Source organism: Hypanus sabinus, chromosome 11 (assembly GCF_030144855.1).
Source record: "Hypanus sabinus isolate sHypSab1 chromosome 11, sHypSab1.hap1, whole genome shotgun sequence".
NCBI lineage: Eukaryota > Metazoa > Chordata > Chondrichthyes > Myliobatiformes > Dasyatidae > Hypanus > Hypanus sabinus.
The window spans coordinates 6,463,461-6,488,738 of NC_082716.1; the positions used below are offsets into that span (position 1 = coordinate 6,463,461).

The 25,278-nt window shown below is 43.1% G+C and overlaps 1 protein-coding gene across 1 annotated transcript in view; it reads right to left on the bottom strand.

The window, feature by feature from the left end:
* LOC132402335 (uncharacterized) overlaps positions 1–25,278 on the bottom strand; it is a 109,123-nt gene that overhangs the window by 63,759 nt on the left and 20,086 nt on the right. The window contains exons 2-6 of the mRNA XM_059985213.1: positions 23,266–23,356; positions 16,418–16,550; positions 8,278–8,401; positions 3,876–3,980; positions 683–785 (exon numbers count right to left, since the gene is read on the bottom strand). Of these exons, the coding sequence (XP_059841196.1) occupies positions 683–785; positions 3,876–3,980; positions 8,278–8,401; positions 16,418–16,550; positions 23,266–23,356 (556 nt within the window). The remainder of the gene's footprint in view (positions 1–682; positions 786–3,875; positions 3,981–8,277; positions 8,402–16,417; positions 16,551–23,265; positions 23,357–25,278) is intronic.

The following is a 25,278-nucleotide window of genomic DNA, read 5'->3' on the forward strand; positions in this document are numbered from 1 at the left end:
GTATTGAGAACATTAGGGTTTTATAAAACATTGGAGCATTGTGAGTAGTTCAGCTCGCCTACAGTAAATAGAGGAAAGATATCAAAAAGGTTGAAAGGATACAGAGTAAATTTACAAGAATGTTGCTGGAACTTGAGATCTGAGTTATTGGGAAAGGCTGAAAAGGTTAGGACTTTATTCCCTGGAGTGTGAGAGAATGAGGGGAGATTTGATAGAGGTAACAAAATTATAAGGGTTAAGATAGGGTAAATGCAGGCAGGCTTTTTCCACTGAGGTTGGGAGAGACTAGAACTTGAGGTCATGGATTAGGGTGAAAGGTGAAATGTTTGAGAGGAACCCGAAGGGAAATGTCTTCCCTCTGAGTGTGGAATGCACAGCCAATGCAAATGGTCAGTGCAGATTCAATTTCAACACCTAAGAGAAGTTTGGATAAGGACTCGAATGTGAGGAGTCAGGAAGTCTATAATCTGGATGCAGGTCACTGATACTAAGCAAAGTTACAGTTTGGCACATGCTAGATGGGCCAAAGGGCCTCTGTGCTTTGGTGCGCTATGACTCTATGACTCTGTCCAAGGTGCTAAGTGATGTGCTTGCAAGGGCTGATGTAGTGAACATGGTGATTCCGCTTTCAAGGATGAGGAAGTCAAGAAACTGTCTGCAACAACAGCAAATAAATTGGTACCTTGTGCACTTTGCACCGTTGTCTTGGACTCCAAGGCCGCGTGCATTTTGCCCACTTTAACATGAGCTATTAGTGAAGTCACTCCGACGTGGACTAACACGACCTGAAAGCAGATGGGACACCCGTCAGACAGCCAGAAAGTCTCGCTTCTGGGGATTCACTAAAGGGCATCATAAACCTGCAGGTTGAGTCAGTGATAAGGAAGGCAAATGCAATGGCATTCATTTCGAGAGGAATAGAATATAAAAGCAAGGATATACTGATGAAGCTTTGTAAGGCATTGGTCAGAATGCACTTGGAGTATCGTGAGTGGCTTTGGGCTCCTTATATAAGAAAGGACGTGTTGCATGGGAGGAGGTTCAGAAGATGTTCTTGAGGATGATTCTGGGTTCAGATAGGAGGAGTGTTTGATGGCTCAGGGTCTGTACTTGCTTGAGTTTAGAAGAATGATGGAGGCAGATGGAGTTCAACCCAGGTAAGTGTGAAGTGTGAAGTTTTGGTAGGTCAAATATGATGACAGAATATAGTAATGGTAAGACTCTTGACAGTGTGGAGGATCAGAGGAATCTTGGGATCAGGGATCTTGGGAACAGGGGGATCAGAGGGATCTTGGGGTCTGAGTCCATAGGACACTCAAAGCTGCTGCACAAGTTGACTCTGTGGTTAAGAATGGGTACGGTACATTGGCTTTCATCAATAGTGGGATTGAGTTTAAGAGCCCAGAGGTAATGTTGCAGCTATATAGGACCCTGGTCAGACCCCACTTGGAGTACTGTGCTCAGTTCTGGTTGCCTCACTACAGGAAGGACGTGAAAACCATAGAAAGGGTGCAGAGGAGATTTACAAGGATATTGCCTGGATTGGGGAGCATGCCTTATGAGAATAGGTTGAGTGAACTCGGCCTTTTCTCATTGGAGTGACGGACGATGAGAGGTGACCTGATAGAGGTGTACAAGATCATGTGGATAGTCAGAGGCTTTTCTCCAGGGCTGAAATGGCTAGCATGAGAGGGCAGTTTTAAGGTGTTTGGAAGTAGGCACAGAGGAGATTTCAGAGGTAATTTTTTTATGCAGAGAGTGGTGAGTGTGTGGAATGGGCTGCCAGCGACAGTGGCAGTGGCGGATAAGATAGGGTCTTTTAAGAGACTCCTGGATAGGTACATGGAGCTTAGAAAAATAGAGGGCTATGAGTAACCTGAGGTAGTTCTCAGATAGGGACATGTTCAGCACAGCTTTATGGGCCGAAGGGCATGTATTGTGCTGTGGGTTTTCTATGTTTCTATGGATCTCATTGAAACCTATCAAATATTGAAAGTAAACACAAAGTACACTGCAGATGCTGTGGTCAAATCAAGATGTACAAATAAGCTGGAGGAACTCAGCACGTCGGGCAGCATCCGACTGGATGAAAAAAAAACTGGATTTGACAATAAACTGAATAAGATCCACAAACCTGCCTGTCCAGGTAAACGCATTATTTCTGTTTGTTCCTGTCCCGCTGAACTTATATCTGCATACCTCAACAATTTGTTCTCTCCGGTTCAGTCCCTTCCTACCTACATCCATGATACTTCACACGGTCTTGATCTTTTCCAGGATTTCAAGTTCCCTGGCCCCTATCATCTCATTTTTACCATGGATGCCCAGTCCCTATACACCTCCATCCCCAACAGGAAGGCCTCAAAGCCCTCAATTTCCTTCTGGACACCAGACTCAACCAGTTCCCCTCCGCCACCACTCTCCTCCCTCTGGCACAACTGGTCCTCACCCTCAATAATTTCTCCTTCGGCTCCTCCCACTTCCTCCAAACAAAAGGTGCAGCAATGGGCACCCACGTGGATCCCAGCTGTGCCTGCCTGTTGTCACCTTGTGGAACTGTCTGTGTTCAAAGCCTACAATGGTATCAACCCTCCAACTTTTCCTACACTACATCAATGGCTGCATTGGTGCTGCTCCCCACACCCAAGCAGAGATTGCTGACTTCAACAACTTTGCCTCCAACTTCCACCTGCCCTGCCCTCAAATTTACCCGGTCCCTTTCTAACAACTCCTTCCCCTTTCTCAGTCTCTTTGTCTCTATCTCTGGAGACAGCTATCTACTAATATCTTTTATAAACCCACTGACTCTCACAGATACCTGGACTAACCCACCCTGTTCCTAGTAAAAATGCCATCCCCTTCTCTCAATTCCTCTGTCTCCACCTCATCTGCTCTCGGGATGAGACCTCACCTGTGATTCTGTTGGGGTAATTTACTCTGTCTGGTGCTCCCCGTGTGGCCTCCTGTATATCAGTGAGACCTGATGTAGATTGGGAGACAACTTGGCCGAACATTTACGCTCCATCCGCCAAGGAAAGTGGGATCTCCCATTGGCCACCCATTTTAATTCTACTTCCCATTCCACTAGCCTCCAACCTAATGGCACGAACATTGATTTCTTGAACTTCTGGTATTGACACCGCCCTCTTCTTCAATAGGTTTCAACAGGTACATTTAATGTCAGAGAGATGCATACAATATACATCCTGAAATTCTTCTCCTTCGCAAGCATCCATGAAAACAGAGAAGTGCCCCAAAGAATGAACGACAGTTAAATGTTAGAACCCCGAAGTCCCCCCCCAGCTCCCCCCTCCCATGTACAAGTAGCAGCAAGGCAATGACCCCCCCCCACCGAGTACTCAAATGTGCAACAAAGCCTCAATAAAGACACAGACTTGCAGAACCGCAAAGACTGCTCGTTCACCTGGTATTTGGCATACCAGAGGCTCTCTCTCTCTCTAATAAGGGAAAAAGAGATGCCCCATTTCACTATGTCTCATTCCCATTTCCCTCTCTCAACCTGCCCATCACCTCCCTCTGGTACTCCACACCTTTCCCTTTCTTCCATCTTCTCCTATCAGATTCCCCTTTCTCCAGCCATTTATCTCTCTCACCAATCAACTTCACCTTTCACCCCTCTCCCAGTTTTACCTATCACCTACTACCTTAATTTCTCCCTCCCCTCTCCCCACCTTCTTACTCTGATTTCTCATCCTTGTTTCCAAGTCCCAATGAAGGGTCTCGGCCCAAAACACCGACTGTTTACTCATTTCCATAGATGCTGCCTGGCCTGTTGAGTTCCTCCGGCATCTTGTGTGTGTTGTTTGGATTTCCAGCATCTGCAGATGTTCTCTTGTTTGTAACTGAATTTGTACCTTGGTGGTCCAGTTTTGTTGGGACATCTTTCCAGCTTGGGACACAGTGTGAGTCATGATTTCCCCGTCGTCTGGAATCCAAGGGCCGCAGATCCCTCCTTTTTTCTGAAACAGATAACGCTTGAAATTACAGGTGGCCGCATTCAACAGAAACAGCTCATTTGGGCTGCATGCTTATCTTCATTTAGTGGGGTCCAGGTCCTGGATCCAGCACTGAAGGGCCATTACAAAGAAAACACGGCAGATCCTTTACTTGCTGAGAAATTTGCAAAGTTTCAGCGTGTCATCTAAAACTTTGACAGATTTCTATAGATGTGCAGTGGAGAGTGTATTGACTAGTTCTACCATGGCTCAGTCTGCAAACACCAATGCCCTTGAAGGGAAAACCTACAAAAGTTCAAAGTAAATTTTTTAATCAAAATACATATATAGCACCATATACAACCCTGAGATTTGTTTTCTTGTGGGCATTCACAGTAAATCCAAGAAACATAATAGAGACAGTGAAAGACAGTGAAAAACGAATTGAAGCAGCAGAGATGTGGTTTTTGAGGAGGATGCAAAGAATATCATGAACGAAATGAATATCTAACGAGGATGTCATGAACAGAACAAGCACAAAAAGAGAAATAATGTATGAGGTCATGAAAAGGCAACGTAACTTCATTGGACATGTGATTAGGAAAGAGGAGTTAGAATGCACAGTAATTATGGGAAAGATTGAAGGGAAGAAAGCAAGAGGAAGGCAAAGACAAATGATGATGGAGACAGCAGCCAGAGAACTGGAAATGAATACCAATGAATTGATCCACTTGACCCGAAACAGGAGAGTGTGGGCCATGGCACACAAAGCTCAAACTGGACATGGCACCTGATGATGATGAAAGACAATACCCTATTAGACAGACGAACAACTAATGTGCAAAAAACAACAAACTGTACAAATAAAAAAGAAAAGTTAAAAAAAAGTAATTATTGCTTATTTATTCGTAAATATTGAGAATGCCCCCCACCATCTGGGACATGGTCTTTTCTCACTGCTGCCATCAGGAAGGAGGCACAGAAGCCTCAGGACCCACAACACCAGGCTCGGGAATAATTATTACCTCTCAACCATCTGGTTCTTGAACCAGGGGTTAACTTCACCCCTTACCCCAACACTGAACTGTTCCCATAACCTGTGGACTCACTTTCAAGGACCCTTCATCTCATGGTCTTGATAATTATTGTATATTTATTTACTATTATTTTGCTTGATGTTTTGTTGTTTCTTTGTAGTTACTGTGAATGTCCACTAAAAATAAATCTCAGAGTTGTATTTAGTTACACATAAGTTCTTTGAGAGGAAAAATTACTTTGAACTCTACAGCTCCCTGAAAGCGGCCTCATAAGTTGACAATGTGGTAAAGGAGTTTTATGGCCTCTGCTGTCTACCCTGGTGGGTTCCTCCAGTACCTTAGGTGTTGCTCTTGTGCTTCTACCCCTAGGAACTCCCCACATTAAAAAAATACAGCCAAATACTAGAGGGTGTGCATTAAGCTGAGAGGGGAAGCTCAAAGAAGATGTGGAAGTTTACATACACAGACAGAATAGGTGCCGTAAATACACTGGGTTGTTCTCCATTCCTGGCAGTATCCTGGTGAGCCTCTTCTGCACCCACTCTGAACACTCAACATCCTTCATGTCACAGGGAAAACAGAACTCAACATAATACTCCAAATGAGGCCTGACCAAAGTTTTAAAAAACTGATTGGTCACAACATAAGACATAGGGGCAGAAATGGACCATTCAGCCCATCGAGCTGCTCTGCCATTCCACCATGGCTGATTTATTATCCCTCTCTACACCATTCTCCTGCCTTCTCCCCATAACCTTTGACACCATGATTTATCAAGAACCTATCAACCTCTGATTTAAATATACTTGATGACTTGGCCTCACAGCTGCTTGTGGCAAAGACTTACACAGATTCTCACTAAAGAAATTCCTCCTCATCTCTATTCTGAGGTTGTCCTAGTCTCCCTACTATGGGGAACGTTCTCTCCACATCCACTTTATCTGGGCCTTTCAAACTTCAATAGGTTTCAATGAGATCCCCTCCTCATTCTTAAACTCCAGAGAGCCTAAAATGCTCCTCATATGTTAACCCTGTCATTCCTGGGATAAACAACAGTATATCTGTAGAAATTTACTAGAGTCTTTGATGATATATCAAACCTGGTCCAAGGATAGCCCCACTGGACATCAGAATTTCTGCCTAACTGTTTTAAACAGCTGCAACCAGACTTAAGACAATCAAACCTCATGATATAGGAGCAGAATTAGGTCATTTGGCCCAGCAAGTCTGCTTTGCCATTTCATCATGGCTGATCCATTTTCTCTCTCAGCCCCAGTCTCCTGCCTTCCCCCTGTATCCCCTCATACTTTGATTAATCAATAATCTATGAATCTCTGCCTTAAATATACCAAATGACTTGGCCTCCACAGATGCCTGTGGAAACAAATTCTATGGATTCACCACTCTCTGGCTAAATAAAGTCCTCCTCATCCCCATTCTATAAGGATGCCCCTCTATTCCAAGGCTGCCCTCTTCCCCACCCCAGGAAACATCCTTTCCACATCCACTCTATCGAAGCTTTTCAAAATTCGATAGGTTTCAATGAGGTCACCCCTCATTGAAACCATGTGGATCTTATACCGATTCACCCCATTAATGAAGGCAGGTGTACCACCTTTTCTAACTGTGTTTTCATTTTCAGCGTGTTATACCCTAAAATCCTCCAGCATCCAGACCTGGCTCACGTGTCACTGTTGCCATTGAGAGGGAGGTATTAGGACACACAACACCAAGTTCAGGAACAGTTGTCACCCCTCAACCATCAGCCCCCTGAAGCAGTGGGGGTAATGTCACTTAGCCCAACTCTGACTGGTTCTACAATCTATGTTTCAAAGATTCTACAACTCATGTTCTCAGATTATTATTATTATTGTATTTTTTTTGCATTTGCACGTTGGTTGTCAGTGTGTGTTTGCGTGTACTTTTTCATTGATTCTATTGTAGTCCTTTGTTCTACACTGAATATCTGCAAGAAAATGAATTGCAGGGTTGTACAGGGTGATATACACACAGTGATGATAAATATACTTTAAACTTTGGAAATCCCTCTGTATATCAATTCTCTCAAGGGTCCCGCCATTTACTGTAAACTTTCTTGTAGCATTTGATATCACACTAGCCCAGATTAAACGCTGTCTGCCATTTCTTAGGCCCGATTTCCAACCGATCGAGAGCCACACACAGAAAATGCCAGAGGAGCTCATTAGATCAGGCAGCATTCATGGAGAGGAACAAATAGTCGACCTTTCAGGTTGACATCCTTCATCAGGACTGAAAGGAAAGGTGGAAGAAGCCAGAATAAGAAAGTGGGGAGGGGAAGGAGGTCAAGCTCGAAGGTGATAGGAGAAGCCAGGTGGGTGGGGAAGGGAGACGGGATGAAGTAAGAAGCTTGGATGTGATAAGTGGAAAAGGCAAAGGGCTGGAGAAGAGGTATTTGATAGGAGAGGAGAGTGGACCATGGGAGAAAGGAAAGGAGAAGGGGCACTAGAGCAAGGTGATAGGTAAGTGAGGAGAAGAGGTGAGGGAGATGCCAGAATGGAGGTGTGAAAAGGGAAAGAGGGACTTTATTCCCTGGAGCGTAGAGGAATGAGGGGAGATTTGATAGAGGTATATAAAATTATGATGGGTATAGATAGAGTGAATGCAAGCAGGCGTTTTCCACTGAGGCTAGGGGAGAAAAAAACCGGAGGACATGGGTTAAGGGTGAAGGGGAAAAAGTTTAAAGAGAACATGGGGGGGCCTTCTTCACACAGAGTGTGGTGGAACTGTAGAATGAGCTGCCAGATGAATGCAGGCTCACTTTTAACATTTAAGAAAAACTTGGACAGGTACATGGATGAGAGGTATATGGAGGGATATGGTCCAGGTGCAGGTCAGTGGGACTAGGCAGAAAATGGTTTGGCACAGCCAAGAAGGGCCAAAAGGCCTGTTTCTGTGCTGTCATGTCCTATGGTTCTAAGTTCTGTGGAAGAAGGAAGGGAAAAAGTTGCCTGAAGTTGGAGAAATCAGTGTTCATGCCATCAGGTTGGAGATGGAATAAGAGGTGTTGCTCCTCCAACCTGAGAGTGCTCTCATTTTGGGAGTAGAGGAGCCATGGTCTGACATGTCAGAATAGGAATGGGGATTGGAATGATAATGGATGGCTGCCAGGAAATCCTGCCTTTTGTGGGTGGAGCAAGGCAGCTCCCCAATCTATGTTGGGTCTCACCAAATGACCTACATCCTGCTGTGTCCTCATCTAAATGTTGTAAACCATAGAATTATTCTTTAAAGAAAGCACACACCATGAAGGCCATTGGGCAGGAGTGGATGTTTGCGTGGTAGATGCAACAATTGTGCTCCGTCGCATGTTTCCAGTTCGAAGGACAGTCCTTTTCTTCGCAGAACCGTTTGGCTTCACTCGCATTACTGCGCCAAAGAGCAGGAAACAAGACATATGTGAAACACATTGAAGTATTGGCAAGGAGAAACAAGCAGTCACATTAATACAAACACTAGAGACTCTGCAGATGCTGTAACTCCAGAGCAACACACACAAAATGCTGGAGAAACTCAACAGGCCAGGCAGCGTCTATGAACATGAATAAACAGTCGGCGTTTTGGGCTGAGACCTTTCATCAGGACCGGAAAGGAAGAGGGAAGAAGCTGGAAGGTGCTGGAATAAGAAGATTGAGTGTGGGGGGGGGGGGATGGAAGACAAGGAAGGTGAGAGGTGAAGCCAGGTGGGTGGGGAAGGGGAGGATGAAGTAAGAAGCTGGGAGGTGATTGGTGGAATATTGGTGGAAGAAGGAATTTCACATTAATGCATTTAAGTTACCAACACCACTAAAATTGAAGTGTCATATGTGTCCAAGTTACACTCCATCTCCTACAGTGCCCACTAGTGTCTCCAGTGAGCTTTCAGCAAAGGTGCTCCCTCCCAAAAGACAGTCATTGGTACTGCTCTATTGTCATCCCAGGTACGGAGATACAGTGAAAAGCTTGTCTTCCACACTGTTCATACAGATCCGGTCATTACACAGTGCATTGAGGTAGAACAGGGGGACCTGCAGCGTGTAAGAAGCTTCTATGTTCTCCCAGTAACTATGCAGGTTTCCTCTGGGTGCCCTGGTTTCCTCCCACAGTCCAAAGATGTACCAGTCAGGGCTAGTAAGTTGTGGACGTGCTAGGTTAGCTCTGGAAGTATTAAAGACTTATCCATAAGATAGAGTTGGGGTATAATGTATTAGCATGACTAGAGGACTGGTTAACTAATAGAAAGCAGAGAGTTGGGATACAGGGCACAGGATAAGATAGTGCAAAGTCAGCATGGTTTCCTTCAGGGAAAATCCTGCCTGACGAACCTGTTGGAATTCTTTGAGGAGATTACAAGGAGGATGAATAGAGGGGATGTAGTGGATGTTGTATATTTGGACTTTCAGAAGGCCTTTGATAAGGTGCCACACATGAGGCTGCTTACCAAGTTAAGAGCCCATGGTATTTCAGGAAATTTACTAGCATGGTTGGAGCATTGGCTCATTGATAGGGGGCAGCAAGTGGGAGTAAAAGGATCCTTGTCTGGTTGGCTGCCAGTGACTGGAGGTGTTTCACAGGGGTCAGTGTTGGGACCGCTTCTTTTTATGCTGTATATGAATGATTTAGATGATGGAATAGATGGCTTTTTTCCCAAGTTTGCAGATTATTTGAAGATTGGTGGAGGGGCAGGTAATGTTGAGGGAACAGGTAGGATGCAGAAGGACTTAGGCAGATTAGGAGAATGGGCAAGAAAGTGGCACATGAAATGCAATGTTGGAAAATGTACAGTCGTGCACTTTGGTAGTAGAAATAAATGTGCAGACTATTTTCTAAACAGGGAGAAAATCCAAAAATCTGAGGTGCAAAGGGACTTGGGAGTCCTTGTGCAGAACACCCTGAGGGTTAACTTGCAGGTTGAGTCAATGGTGAGGAAGGCAAATTCCATGTTGGCATTCATTTCAAGAGGTCTAGAATACAAGAGCAGGGATTTGTTGGTGAGGCCTCACCTTGAGTATTGTGAACAGTTTTGGGCCCCTCATTTTAGAAAAGATGAGCTGGCATTGGAGAGGGTCCAGAGCAGATTCACAAGGACATTCCGGGAATGAAAGGCTTATCATGCAAGGAACGCTTGATGATTCTGGGTCTGTATTTGCTAGAATTCAGAAGGATGAGCAGGGACCTCATTGAAACCTTTCGAATGTTGAAAGCCAAGACAGAATAGATGTAGAAAGGATGTTTCCCATGGTGGGAGAGTCTCGGACAAGAGGACATAGCCTCAGGATAGAGGGGTGCCCTTTCAAAGCAGAGATGCAGAGAAATTTCTTTAGCCGAAGGGTGGTGAATTTGTGGAATTTGTTGCCACATGCAACTGTGGAGGCCAGGTCGTTGGGTGTATTTAAGGCAGAGATTGATAGGTTCTTGATTGGACACGGCATCAAAGGTCACAGGGAGAAGGCCGGGAACTGGGGTTGCAGAAGAGCAAAAAAGAAGCAGCCATGATTGAATGGCGGAGCAGACTCAGTGAGCCAGATGGCCTAATTCTGCTCCTATGTCTTATAGTTTTATGGCCTTATACATGGGTGTTACTCCGGTTGGCAATCAGTGGAGTGCTGCAGGGGTCAGCGCTGGGCCCACAACTGTTCATGATACACATTAACAATCTGGAAGAGGGGGCCTAGTGTAGTGTATCTAAGGTTGTTGATGATACTAAATTGAGTGGAAAAGCAAATTATGCGCAAGATATGGAAAGTCTGCAGAGAGATATAGATAGGCTAAGTGAGTGGGCAAGGGTCTGGCAGATGAAGTACAATGTTGGTAAATGTGAGGTCATCTATTTTGGAAGGAAAATGAAAGAGCAGATTATTATTTAAATGGTAAAGGATTGCAGCACGCTGCAGTGCAGAGGGACTTGGGAGTGCTTATGTATGAATCACAAAAGGTTGGTTTGCAGGTGCAGCAGGCTATCAAGAAGGGAAATGGAATGTTGGCCTTCATTGCTAGAGGGATTGAATTCAAGTGCAGGGAGGTTATACTGCAACAGTACAGGGTGCTGGTGAGGCCACACCTGGAGTACTGTGTGCCGTTCTCCTCTCCTTTCTTGAGGAGGGATATACTGGCTTTGAAGGTGGTGCAGAGGAAGTTCACCAGGTTGATTCCAGAGATGAGGGGGTTAAACTATGAGGAGAGATTGAGTCACCTGGGACTGTATTCGCTGGAATTCAGAAGAACGAGAGGAGATCTTATAGAAACATAGAAAATTATGAAAGGGATAGATAAGATAGAGGCAGGAAAGTTGTTTCCACTGATAGGTGAGACTAGAACTAGGGGACATAGCCTCAAGATTCAGGGGAATAGATTTAGGGCAGAGATGAGGAGGAACCGCTTTACCCAGAGAGTAGTGAATCCAAGGAATTCTGTGCCCAATGAAGCAGTGGAAGGTACCTCAGTAAATATATTTAAGACAAGGTTGGATAGATTTTTGCATAGTAAGAGAATTAAGGGTTATGAGAAAAAGGCAGGTAGCTGAGATGAGTCCATGATCTTATGGAATGGCGGAACAGGCTCGATGGGCCAGATGGATTATTCCTGCTCCTATTTCTTTTGTTCTTATGTAAGTATGGTGACACTTGTGGGCTGGCTCCAGCACGTCTTCAGACTGTGTTGGTCATTGACACAAATGATGTATTTCACTGCCTGTTTCAATGTACTGTACATGTGACAGATAAAGATGATCCAATCAAATCTAATCAAATAAAATCAATAACAATGCAAAAGCTACTAAAAATGAGCTAGATAAATTGAGTGGCATGGTTAGCATAACACTTCACAGTAGCAGCTGTAAGATTAGGGTCCAATTTCCACCGCTGTCTGTAAGGAGTTTGAACGTGCTCCCTGTGACCAATTGAGTTTCCTCCCATGAACTAGGGTTTGTAAAATTGTGGGCATGCCTTCTTCTTGCAAGAAGAATGGTTACCCTCGCACATCCTTTGATGCAAGTGATGTATCTTTCAATGTTTCAATGTACATGTGACAAATAAAGTTAATCGAGTTTAATCTAATTAAAAATAAAAAATAATACAGAATAAATGTACTGAAAAGGGGCTGGCAGAAAAACAAAAAAGTCTACAGTCATAATGAGGTGGATTATGAGGCCAAGAGTTCATCTTATTATAAAAGAGGTGAAATAATTCACTTTTATGAAGGTTTAGTTTATATCCCGAAAACTTTCCAAAATTGTTTAATAGTTTCAATAAACAAGGAATGGATCCTTCAGGATTCGAAATATAAACTAAGAGATTGTCAGCATAAAGGGAGATCTGATGAACAGTCCCATTTATGAAAATTCCATGAATACCTTTAGCTTCACGAAGTGCAATAGCCAAGGGTTCCAGCAGCAAGTTAAATAACAAAGGACTTAACGGACATCCTTGTCTTGTACCCCGAGAAAGCCGAAAAAAAGATCTGCAATTGTTAGTAATAACGGTAGCAATGGGGCTTTTATATATCATTCTAATACCAAAGCCGAATTTCTTTAAAACATTAAGTAAGTATTTCCATTCAACTCTGTCAAATGCCTTTTCAGCATCAAGAGAGACAAAACACTGGGGAGTCTTAGAAAAGGATGAATATATAACATTTAACAGTCTCCAAACATTAGAGAAGGAATAATGGAATATCCCCTAAATGATTCTGCTTGTATATATGATGATATTCCTTTTAGAGTTACGGACTTATTTAAATATTTAGGTATTATTATCACTAAAAATCATAAAGACCTTTATAAAGCTAATTTGGTTCCTTTAGTGGATTTTATGAAGCAATAATTTTGCAGATAGAATCCACTTACACTTTCGTTAGCCGGCTGAATTCATGCAGTTAAAATGATGATTTTACCAAAATTTTCATATGTATTTCAAAATATCCCTTTTTTTAACTAAGAAGTTTTTCAATCAGGTTGACTCTATTACTTCATCTTTTGTTTGGAATAATAAAAGACCAAGAATTGGTAAATATCATTTACAAAAATTAAAAAAGGATGGAGGTCTTGCTTTGCCTAATTTAAGAATGTATTATTGGGCTGTTAATATACGTTATTTGTGTTTTTGTTTATATTGGGCTGATAGAAATGAAAAACCACCTTTAGCTGATTTGGAATTGAATGCTGTGAAACTGTTTCACTTAACCTTATTATTAGGAGTTTCTCTACCTGTACAATTGGCCAAAATTGCTAATTTAAATTTATGTCCTGTGATTAAGCAGTCATTACAAATGTGGTTCCAGTTTTGTAATTTTTTTAATCTCAAAAAATTTAAACTTTTTAGTTTAATTTATCAAAATTATTTATTTAAACCTTCATTATGTGATCCTACCTTTCTTCTTTGGAGGAATAAAAGAGTTTATTCCTTCACGGATCTGTTCCAAGATGGCCGATTGATGTCTTTTGAGAAATTAGTAACTAAATACTCTCTCTCTTATTCACATTTCCTGCAATATCTTCAGGTCAGACACTTCTTACAAAAATACTTAAGTAATTTTCCATATCTACAAGGTTCTAAGCTGTTAGATATTATTTTTAAATGAATCCTTTAGAGAAGTGTTTTATTGGGAAAATTTATAATTTATTGTTTACAACAGCACAATTACCCTTCACTTAAGATTAAGCAAGATTGGGAGAGAGAGCTCAACATGACCCTGATAACAGAAGATTGGTTGCAGAATCTGAAGTTGTTTAACTCTTCTTCGATTTGTGCCAATCACTCTTTAATTCAATTTAAAATTGTACATCGTTACTATTTGACAAAGGAGAGACTGTCTAAAATGCTTCCTAATTTAGACATTCCTGTCTAAATGTGACGGATGTAAAACCGAGACAGCCACATTGACACATATGTTTTGGTTGTGTTCTGTACTGAAACATTTTTGGAAGTCTATTTTCTCTACAATTTCTAAAGTTTTAAAAATTAATTTACAACCTAATAAATTGACAGTTTTATTTGGTATAATCCCTCAATATATTCATGGTATTTCTCTATCAGATCAACATGTAATTGCATTTGTTACGTTATTGGCCAGAAGGGCTGTTTTGTTGAAATGGAAAGATGCTTCTGCTCCTACTTTGATACAATGGTTTTCTCAGGTGATGCTATGTCTTAGTTTGGAGAAAATCAGAAGTCGAACTTTTGATCCTCGATTCGATTTTGAGAAAAGGTGGAGTTCATTCGCCCGCTACTATCATCTGATTTGAGTTAATTAGTATGGTTTCCTTCCGATTTTTCTTTAAGTGGATTTGAGTGGCGGATTGATTTTTTGTTATGGAAGCTTGTATGATGTGTAGCTCCAAGGTTGTGCTCCCAATGGGTTTTTTTTGTATTTTTGTTTTTTTTTTCAGTTAGTAGGGTTTTTTTTAGTTAGGAGAGGTTCTTTTTTTCCTTCTTTTTCTTTCAAAAGTATTCTTAACACTTTATTTTTTCTTATTATTATTGATATATTGCTTAGCTTTGTTAATCAGTTATTTGTTAATTTAATTCCTTATTGTACATTATGACATATAGACTTAATGTATCTTTTTTGTCAATCTTCAATAATAATTAATAAAATCGATATGAAATAAAAGAGGTCCATTTATGGGTCTGAAAACAGTGGTGTAGAAGCTGTCCTTGAGCCTGGTGCTATGTGTTTTCAGACTTTTGTATCTTCTGCCCAACGGGAGACGGGGAAAGAGAGAATGTCCGAGGTAGGTGGGGTATTTGATTATGCTGGCTGCTTTACTGAGACAATGAGGAAAGGCTGGTCCCCATGATGTGCTGAGCTGTGCTCACAACTCCCTGCAGTTTCGTACATTCATTGGGATTAGACCATAAGATTACGAAGCAAAATTACACCATTCAGCCCATTGAATCTACTCCACCATTCCATCATGGCTGATTTATTAACCCCCTGAACCCCATTCTCCTGCCTTCTCCCCGTAACCTTTGTCTCTCTGACTAATCAAGAACCTATCAACCTCTGCCTTAAGTGTACCCAATGACTTGGCCTTCACAGTCACAGTGGAGTGTGCGGCAACAAATTCCACAGATTGGCCACCCTCCAGCTGAATAAATTCTTCCTCATTTGTGTTCTGAATGGATGTCCTTCTGTTCTGAGGCTATGGCCTCTGGTCCTAGACTCCCCCACCATCGGAAACATCCTCTCCACATCCACTCTACCCAGACCTTTCAATGTTCACTAAGTTTCAATGACATTTATTTTCCTAAGCTCCAGCACGTACAGGCCCAGCAGCGTGACAGCTCCTGACCTGTGAATGCCCAAGTTGACCACGCCCAGGAACAGGCAGAGGAGGGGGTCTCATACCGTCTGTACCACAGCAATGTTGTACTTAAAAGCATTTATTTAGCTGATATTCTGAAGTGATGGGGGTGAACAGAGCATCTCAATGATCAGTCAGTTGTCTTTTTTCTTCATAATAAAAACTAATTTGTTTTGAAAATCTGCAACGAAACCAATATACTAAATAGGTCTGCTGAATACATTCTCTGTACAGAACTGACCTGCACAGCAGCTTTTCAGAACGGTTAATGCATAAAATCACATTCAAATCAATCTTGTTCTGAAAAAAATCATACCAGACTGAAAAAGTATCAAGTAACTGGCTTCTAATCTAGGGAGTCTCGGACCAGAGGCACAGCCTCAGGAAAGAGGGAAGTGCTTTCAGAACAGAGATGAGGAGGAATTTCTTTAGGCAAAGGGTAATGAATCTGTGAAATTCATTGCCACGGGCGGCTGTGGAGGCCACGTTATTGGGTATATATCAGAGTAGAGGTTGATAGATTCTTGATTTGTTAGGGTGTAAAAGGTTACGGGGAGAAGGCAGGATATTGGGGGTTGAGAGAGATAATAAATCAGCCATGATAAAACGGTGGATCAGACTTGATGGCCCAAATGGCCTGATGCTGCTCCTATATCTTAGGGTCTAATCTCAACATTTGCTTTCGCATAATTTGTAAATATCTATTTTAAACAGATATGCAGAACCAATTTCAACTGGGGACTAGCCCCACCACCACCACTGAGGACATCTTTAAAAGGCAATTCCTCAGGAGGGTAGATCCAGCGTGAAGGACCCGCACCATCTGGGACATACCCTCTTCTTATTGTTACCATCGGGGGAGCTACAGGAGCCTGAAGACACGCACTCAACTTCTTAGGAGCAGCTTCTTCCCCTCCGCCATCTGATTTCTGAATGGTCCATGAACCCAACAACACCTCCTCACTATAACTCTCTTTTTGCGCTACTTACTGAGGCAGGCACACAGAGAATGGAAAGGTATGGACAATGTGCGGTTTAAATCAGCACCATGGTCAGCAGAGACAGGACGGGCCCAAAGGCCAGTTTCAGTGCAGCACACCCACCTGTGCTTCAGGATCCCATTTGTGACAGCCATGTGGTAGAAACCATCGGAAGCACTGACGCTGTAGGTGACGTTAAACTCCTCACCGCTCCGCACTTTCTCTGGAGGTCTGTCCACCCAGCTCATCTCCAGCCCTGGAGGAAGAACAGCGGAGATCACTGTGATATTAGCAGCGATGTCACCAGTGGGAGGTAACTGAGGACCCTCACTATCTGGGACACTCTCTCTTTTTATTGATGCAATCATGAATAAGGTAGGCCAGCATCTGTACTTTGTTAAGAGTTTGAGGAGATTCGGTAAATCACCAAGAACACTTACAAATTTCTACAGATATACAATGAATTCTGACTAATTACATCACAGTCTTGTACGGAAGCTCCAATGCACATGATTACAGGAGGCTGCAAAGGGTTGTAGACACAGCCAGCTCCAGCAACAAGGACATCTTCAAGAGGTGGTTCCTCAAAAGGGCAGTATCCATCAAGAAAGACCCTCACCATCTCTCATTACAGTCATCAGGGAGGAGGTACTGGAACCTGAAGACAGGCACTCAACGATTCAGGAACAGTTCCTTCCCTTCCACCATCAGATATCTGAATCGACAATGAACCCATGAATGCTACCTCATTGTCCCTCTTCTACACTATTTTAACCCTCACTAGTTTTTTTTAATGTCTTGTACTGTACAGTTGCCACAAAACAAAAATCTTTACGGGATTAAATCCAATTCTGATTCTGATTTTGTAGCCATTCCCCCAGTTGTAAGCTTCCCTCCCCTGTGCAAACTTCCTCTCAGCTTCCACCAAATTACTCTTCCAGTCATCTATTAACTCTGTCAGACTCCAGGACTCTATCAGCACAGACATCCCCTCCAGGATATGACAAATCTGCTGAAGTTTACTGGCAGATCTCCATGGTCATCGCCAAACAGCCCAGCCAACCTCCAATAATATTCCGTGCCTAACAGATAATTGGTCTACAAGAATCAGAATCAGGTTTAATATCACTGGTGTTTTTCAAGAAGTTTGTTGTTCACGGCAGCAGTACCTTGCAGTGCATAATAATAAAAAATCTATAAATTACAATAAGAAATATAGGCATATATACAAAAATTAATTTAACTACGTAGCGCAAAAAGCGAGCAAAGACAAATTAAGAAAAAATGTAGTATTTGTGGGTTCATTGTCCATTCAGAAATCTGATGGTGGAGAGGAAGAAGCTGTTTCTGAAATGGAGAGTGTGCCTCTTCAGGCTTCTGTACCTCCTCCTTGATGGTAGCAACGAGAAGAGGGCATTCCTGACTGATGGTAGTCTATAATGATAGATGTCGTCTTTTTGAAGCATCATCTTTTGAAGGTGTTCTCAATGCTGGGAAGGCTAGTGCCCATGATGGAGCTGGCTGTTTACAATTTTCTGCATTTTTTTCTAGTCCTATGCAGTGACCCCTCCATACCATGACGGGAAACTTCTTCACTCAGAAGGTCATGAGAGAGTGGAACTAGCTGCCATCGTAACTGGCACATGCGAGATTGATAGGATGCGGGGGGGGGGGGGTATGGAGGTTATGGTCTGGGTGAGGTCAATGGGACTAAACAATGTCAATCATTTGGCATAGACTAGATAGGCCGAAAGGCCAGTTTCTGTGCTGTTCTTTTCTATGACTCTCTGCTGGCCTGAGAACTTTTGTGGTTAACCCTAGGCAGATGTTGTGCTGCGTGAGATGGTTAGATGAGAAAATTGGTCTTGTGGATGCTTGCCCACTGACTCTCAGGATGAGCTCAAAGCCTCCGGGAGGAATTGCATGGAATTCCCTTCCCGTAAGATGGTGGCACACTTGGATGTAGCAGCGTCTCCAAGTCCAACCAAAGGTGTAATGTCGTTTGTCTTTTACATCTTTTTTATGATCACAAGACACTGCTGGTTGTTAAGAACAGAAAGTACTGCTGGTCACCCGATCAGCAAGTTGGTCAGTAGCAAGGGAGATGGACTTACAGTGTACCGTTGTTGTGAGGTCACCTGGACTTGTGCACCATTGTTAGGCTGAGATGGTGCACGGGGTGAGTGACTGTCCTGAGTGTTTTTGTTGTTATCACAAGACCCTGTTGGACATTGGTAATGTTGAATACAGCAAGTCCAGTTCACCAGTGGTGAGGGAGCTGCGTTGCCTCTGTTGTGGTGGGGATTAGGCCATCAGACCACAGAGTCACCTGTCGCATCTGCCCACAATGTTACACCAACTTTTAACCTACTCTAAGATCAATCTTACCCACATAACCTTACATTTTCTTTCATCCATGAGATTGGGAGGCTCTTAAATGTCCCCTAAAGTACCTGCAGCACGTTGCACATGCTCACCGCTCTCTGTGTGAAAAAATAACTCTGTTCTTTCTTCCAATTAACTTAAAATTGTGTCACCCTAACCCCGGGAAAAAAGTCTCTGGCTGCCTACTTTTAAGCCTCTTACTACCTTGTACACTTTCTCAAGTCACTCCTCATTCTCTTTCACTCTCTAATCCAGGCAGCAGCCTAGTAAATCTCTGTATCCTCTCTAAAGACTCTACTTTCTTCTTATAATTAGGCAACCAGAAATGAACACGATACTCCAAATGCTGTGGGGAAAAAAGAAGTTTTACACTGTATCTTTGCACACAGCATCAATAAGATTGAAAGAGTACAGAGAAGATATATGAGGATGTTGCTGGGACTTGAGGACCTGAATTATAGGGAACATAAGAGATAGGAGCAGGAGTAGGCCAATCGGCCCCTCAAGCCTGCTCCGCCATTCAACAAGATCATGGCTGATCCAATCTTAACTCTAGTTATCACCGAATCCCACAAGGCAACAGTGCCAACCAACAGGGCACCATGCCGCCCATTTTATTTTATTATTCATCCTGCCCAAACCTACGTGATCACCCGGGGGGAAAAAAACGATTTGCCAATTGAGGAGAAAAAATCTGGAAAATTCCTCTCCGACCCATCCAGGCTATCGAAAACTGGCCCAGGAGATCACATGGCTGATCTAAACCTAGCCTCATGTCCACTTACCTGCTCACTCACCGTATCCCCTAATGCCATTTTTATCCTGGAAAATGTCTATCTCTGTTTTGAATTTATTGAGTGTAGTAGCTTCCACAGCTCTCTGGGGCAGTAAATTCCACAGCCCCACTACCCTCTGAGTGAAGAAATTTCTCCTCATCTCAGTCCTGGAACGGCATCCCCTTATTTTAAGATTATGCCCCCTAGTCCTGGTTTCACCCATCATTGGGAACATTCTCCCCGCATCCACCCGATCAAGCCCCTTCACAATCTTATATGTTTCAATAAGATCGCCTCTCATTCTTCGGAACTCCAATGAATAGAGTTCCAATCTACTCAACCTCTCATCATACATCAACCCACCCATTCCCGGAATTAACCTAGTGAACCTTCTCTGCACTGCCTCGAGAGCCAGTATGTCCTTTCTTAAATATGGACACCAGAACTGCACGCAGTACTCCAGGTGTGGTCTCACCAATACCCGGTACAACTGCAGTAAGACCTCCCTGTTCTTATACTCCATCCCCCTAGCAATAAAAGCCAGCATTCTATTGGCCTTCTTGACCACCTGCTGCACTTGCATACTAACTTTTTGTGTTTCCTGCACCAGGACCCCCAGATCCCTTTGCACAGAAGCACTTTCCAGTTTCTCTCCATTTAGATAATAACTTGCTCTATTATTTTTCCTGCCAAAGTGCAAGACCTCACACTTGTCAGTATTATATTTCATCTGCCAAATGTCTGCCCAATCACTCAGCCTATCTATGTCCCCCTGCAGGGTTTCAATGTCCTCCGCACTCATTACACTCCCTCCCATCTTTGTGTCATCAGCAAACTTTGATACGTTGCACTTAGTCCCTTTCTCCAAATCATTAATATAGATTGTAAAGAGTTGGGGTCCCAACACCGACCCCTGAGGAACACCACTAGTCACCAACTGCCAGTCTGAGAACAAACCATTTATCCCAACTCTCTGTTTTCTGTTAGAAAGCCAATCCTCCACCCATGCCAGAATATTATCCCCAATCCTATGATTTTTTACTTTAAGTAATAATCTTTGGTGTGGCACCTTGTCAAATGCCTTTTGGAAGTCCAAATACACTACATCCACTGGTTCCCCTTTATCTACCCTATATGTTATGTCCTCAAAGAACTCCAACAAATTTGTCAAACATGACTTCCCTTTTGTAAAGCCATGCTGACTTTGTCCTATTAAGCTATGTTTATCCAAATGCCCTGTTACTGTTTCCTTAATTATCGATTCCAACATTTTGCCAACCACAGATGTTAGGCTAACTGGCCTATAATTCCCAGCCTTCTGTCTATTGCCCTTTTTAAATAAAGGAGTTACATTAGCATTTTTCCAATCTGCCAGGACCATTGCCGAGTCCAGCGAGTTTTGAAAAATTATCACTAATACATCCACAATCCCGACCGCCACTTCCCTTAAGACCCTAGGATGCAAGCCATCTGGTCCAGGGGATTTATCCACCTTCAGTCCCATTAATTTATCAAGTACCATTTCCTTGGTGATTTGAATCGTAGTTAGCTTCTCTCCCCCTAGAGCCCCCGTTCATCCAGTGTTGGGATATTTTGAGTGTCCTCTACTGTAAAAACTGATACAAAATATTTGTTCAGCGTTTCCACCATCTCCATGCCCCCTACTATTAATTTCCTGGTCTCATCTTCTAGGGGACCAACATTTACTTTAGCCACCTTTTTCTTTTTATGTAACTATAAAAACTCTTACCATCTGCTTTTATGTTTTTCGCCAATTTACTTTCATAATCTCTCGTCCCCTTCTTAATCAATCTTTTTGTTATTTGCTGCTGATCTTTAAAAGCTTCTCGATCTTCAATCTTCCCACTAGATTTAGCTACCTTATATAACTTTCTTTTTAGTCATATACTTTGCTTTATTTCTTTACTTAGCCATGGATAACTATTTTTTCTTTTACACCCTTTTTTCTTCAGTGGAATATATTTTTCTTGATAGTTGTAAAATAACTCCTTAAGTATACACCACTGATCAAGTACTGATCTACCCTTTAATCTATTTTCCCAATCCATCTTAAGCAATTCTGCTCTCATACTATCATAGTCTCCTTTATTTAAGCTCAGTACGCTTGTTTGAGATCTAACCCTCTCATCCTCTAATTGAATATGGAATTCGACCGTGTTATGGTCACTCATTCCAAGGGGATCCTTTACTAGGACATTTTTTTATTAGTCCTGTCTCATTACACAGGACCAGATCTAAGACTGCTTGCCCCCTTGTCGGCTCAGTAACGTATTGTTCCATCCCGAATACACTCAATAAACTCTAAATGTTAAATAGACCAGGACTTTATTCCCTGGAGCATATTGTAGAAGAAAGGGGGGAGATTTGATAGAGATACATGAATTAGATGGGGTAAATGCAAGCAGATGTTTTCCCACTGAGACGGTTGAGATGGGAACAGAGGTCATAGTTTAAGTGTGAAAGATGAAATTTTTAAGCAGGAACCGGAGTGGGAACTTCTTCACTTTGAGGGTGGTGAGGGGGTGGAACCACCTGCCAGCGGAAATGGTGGATGGTGGTTTAATTTCTATATTTAAGAGAAGTTTGGGTAAGTAGATAAATGGGAATGAGTCAAAGTCAGCATGGTTTCTGTGAAGGGAAATCTTGCCTGACAAAATTGTTAGAATTCTTCAAGAAGCAAAAAGGAGGGTGGACTAAGGAGAGGAAGTGAATGGCATTTACTTGGATTTTCAGAAGATGTTTGATAAGGTGCCACACATGAGGCTGCTTAACAAGATAAAATTCTTTGGCGTTGCAGGAAAGATGCTGACATGGATAGAGGAATAGTTGACAGCCAGGAGGCAGCAAGTGGGAATCAAAAGGGCCTTTTCTGGTTGGCTGCTGGTGACTAGTGGTGTTAATAGTGTGGATGAATATCTAAATGGGGAGAAGGTTCGAGCATCAGAGGTGTAGAGGGACTTAGGAGTCCTTGTGCAAGACTCCCAGAAGGTTACTTTACAGGGTGAACCTTTGGTAAAAAAGGCAATTGCAATGTTGGCATTTATTTCAAGGGGAATAGACTGTAAAAGCAGGAGATAATGCTGATCCTTTATAAGACACTAGTCAGGCCACAGTTGGAGTATTGTCAACAGTTTTGGGCCGCATATCTCTGAAAGGATGAGTCATCATTGGAGACAGTCCAGAGGAGGTCCACGAGGATGATTCTGGGAATGAAGGGGTGTGTTTGGCATCTTTGGGTCTGTACTCACTAGAATTTAGAAGAATGCTGGGGGATCTTATTGAAACCTACTGAATGTTGAAAGGACCAGATAGGGTGGATGTGGAGAGGATGTTTCCTATGGTGGGGGGTATCCAGAACCAGAGGGCACAGCCTCATAATTGAGGGGCATCATTTTAGAACAGAGGTAAGGAAGTATTTTTTAGCCAGAGAGTAGTGAATCTGTGGAATGCTCTGCCACAGACTGCAGTGGAGGCCAAGACCATTTAAGGTGGAAGTTGATAGTTTCTTGATTGGTCTGGGCATCAAAGGTAATGGTGAGAAGACAGGTGTATGGGGTTCAATGGGATCTGGGATCAGCCATGATGGAATGGCAGAGCAGAATTGATGGGTTGAATGGCCTATTTCTGCTCCTATGTCTTATGGACTTAAGTGGAATGGAGAACTATATTCGTAATGCAGGTCACTGGGTCCAGGTAGAGTTCAGTATGGATTAGATGGGCCAAAGGGTCTGTTTCTGTGCTGTAGTGCTCTATGAGTCTAAATGATAATTCCAGGTCACAGTGCCTTACCACCGCAGTCGATCATGTTGTGCTCATCTGGCTGTTCCATGGGCCAGCAGTCGTATTCAGTATTGTCCAGGTCATGCCAGCTCTGAGCAACCTGTGGAGAGAGATTACAACTGGACCTATCACAGCAGTGAGACCCACAGCAGCAGGCAGGAGACAAACAGTTGATTAGCGATGTCTGTGCGACTAAGGGAAGCAAGCCTCATAAACCAGCCTTCCCTTCATGGACTCTTGCTGCCTCTTTAAACAATGGGCTCGCTATGCCCAGATCAAGGTTTAACAGGATGAATTCCATTCGTCAGATCCTTGCGTCACAGTTTGGTTTGGCAATTGCTCCGCCCGTGACCACAAGAAACTGCAGAGAGTTGGAACAAAGAACATAGAGCATTTCAGCACAGTGCAGTCCTTTCAGCCCACGATGTTGTGCTGACCTTTTAACCTACTTCAAGATCAATCTACCCCTTCCCTACCACATCACCCTCCATTGTTCTATCATCCACGTGCCTATCTAAGAGGCCCTTAAATGCCCCTAATGTATCTGCCCCTACCACCACCCCTGGTGGACACAGCTCAGCACGTCACAGACAACTGCCTCCACGCTAGGGACTTATTGCTGCCTCGGTAATGCAGCTGACATCATCAAACACCCCACCCACCCCGGGTATTCCCTGTTCTCTCCTCCCTCATTGGGCAGAAGGCACATAAACCTGGAAATGCATACTACCAGGCTCAAGGACCGCTTCTACCGCACTGTATAAGACTATTGAACAGTTCCAGAATACAGTAAGATGGATGATTGACCTCACAATCTACCTCATTATAATCTTACACCTTAGTGTATGTCAGCCCTGCACGTTCTCACAGCTGTTATTTTATTCTGCATTGTTTTTACCTTGTTCTACCTCAATGGCATCTGTATGGAGACAAGATTAGTTCATGGCATTTCCAGTACACAAGTGTAACATATCATCATCGTTATGTGCCGTGTCGTATAACGTGGGTGATCATGGCCTTTCCACGGCCATGGCAAAGGTTTCTACAGAGCTGGTTTGCCATTGGCTTCTTCTGGGCAGTGTCTTTACAAGACGGGTGACCCCAGCCATTATCATTGCCTGCCTGGCGTCAGGGGTCACATAACCAGGACCTGTGATCTGCACCGGCTGCTCATACGACCGTCCACCAATGGCTCCCATGGCTTCACGTGACCCTGACCAGGGGTTTGTGGGGTTGTGGGGGGGTGGGGGGGGCTTGCCCAAGGAAAAGTGTAAAGGAGAACAAAATAATCGTTACTCCAGACCCAAAGCAACACAGAAAACAATACAATAAGATAAATAACATAATAATAATTTAAAAGCATGGTATATGTAAAGACATAAGATAGCTTATATACATGCATTGATTGTATGTCTGTAATGGCACAGGAGTGTCTGTACATAAGGTAAATGACAGGAAATGATAAAGTAGTCATCGCTCAGGGTGTGGAGGAGTGGGTTAGTGGGTGGAGGTGTTGATCAGAATTACTCGTTGGGGAAAGTAACTGTTTTTGAGTCTGGTTTTCCTGATGTGGATGCTACATAGCCTCCTCCCTGATGGGAGTGGGACACACAGTCCATGAGCAGGGAGGGTGGGATCCTTCATGATGTTACTGGCCCTTCTCCAGCACCTTTCTGTATATATATATCCTTGTTGGCAGGTATAGTCTGTGCTGGTGATGCATTGGACAGTTTTTGACTACCCTTTGTTGAACTTCCTGTCCGCCTCAGCGGACAGATTCCAAACCACGCAGCGACACAGCTCGTTAGGATGCTCCCTACTGCATGTATATAGAGTGTTGTGCGTGTAGGTGTGCACAGACCGGCTCTCTGACATGCAAAATAACATGTGAAAAGATTAAACCAGATTTTCCGGTTTCAGAACACAAAGAATGGGACTACAAAGAGGCTGTTTAAACACCTGAGGCTCTTCCAAATCTGATTCAGAGCGATGCTCAGATTATTTTAGCTCAATCCAGTCAAC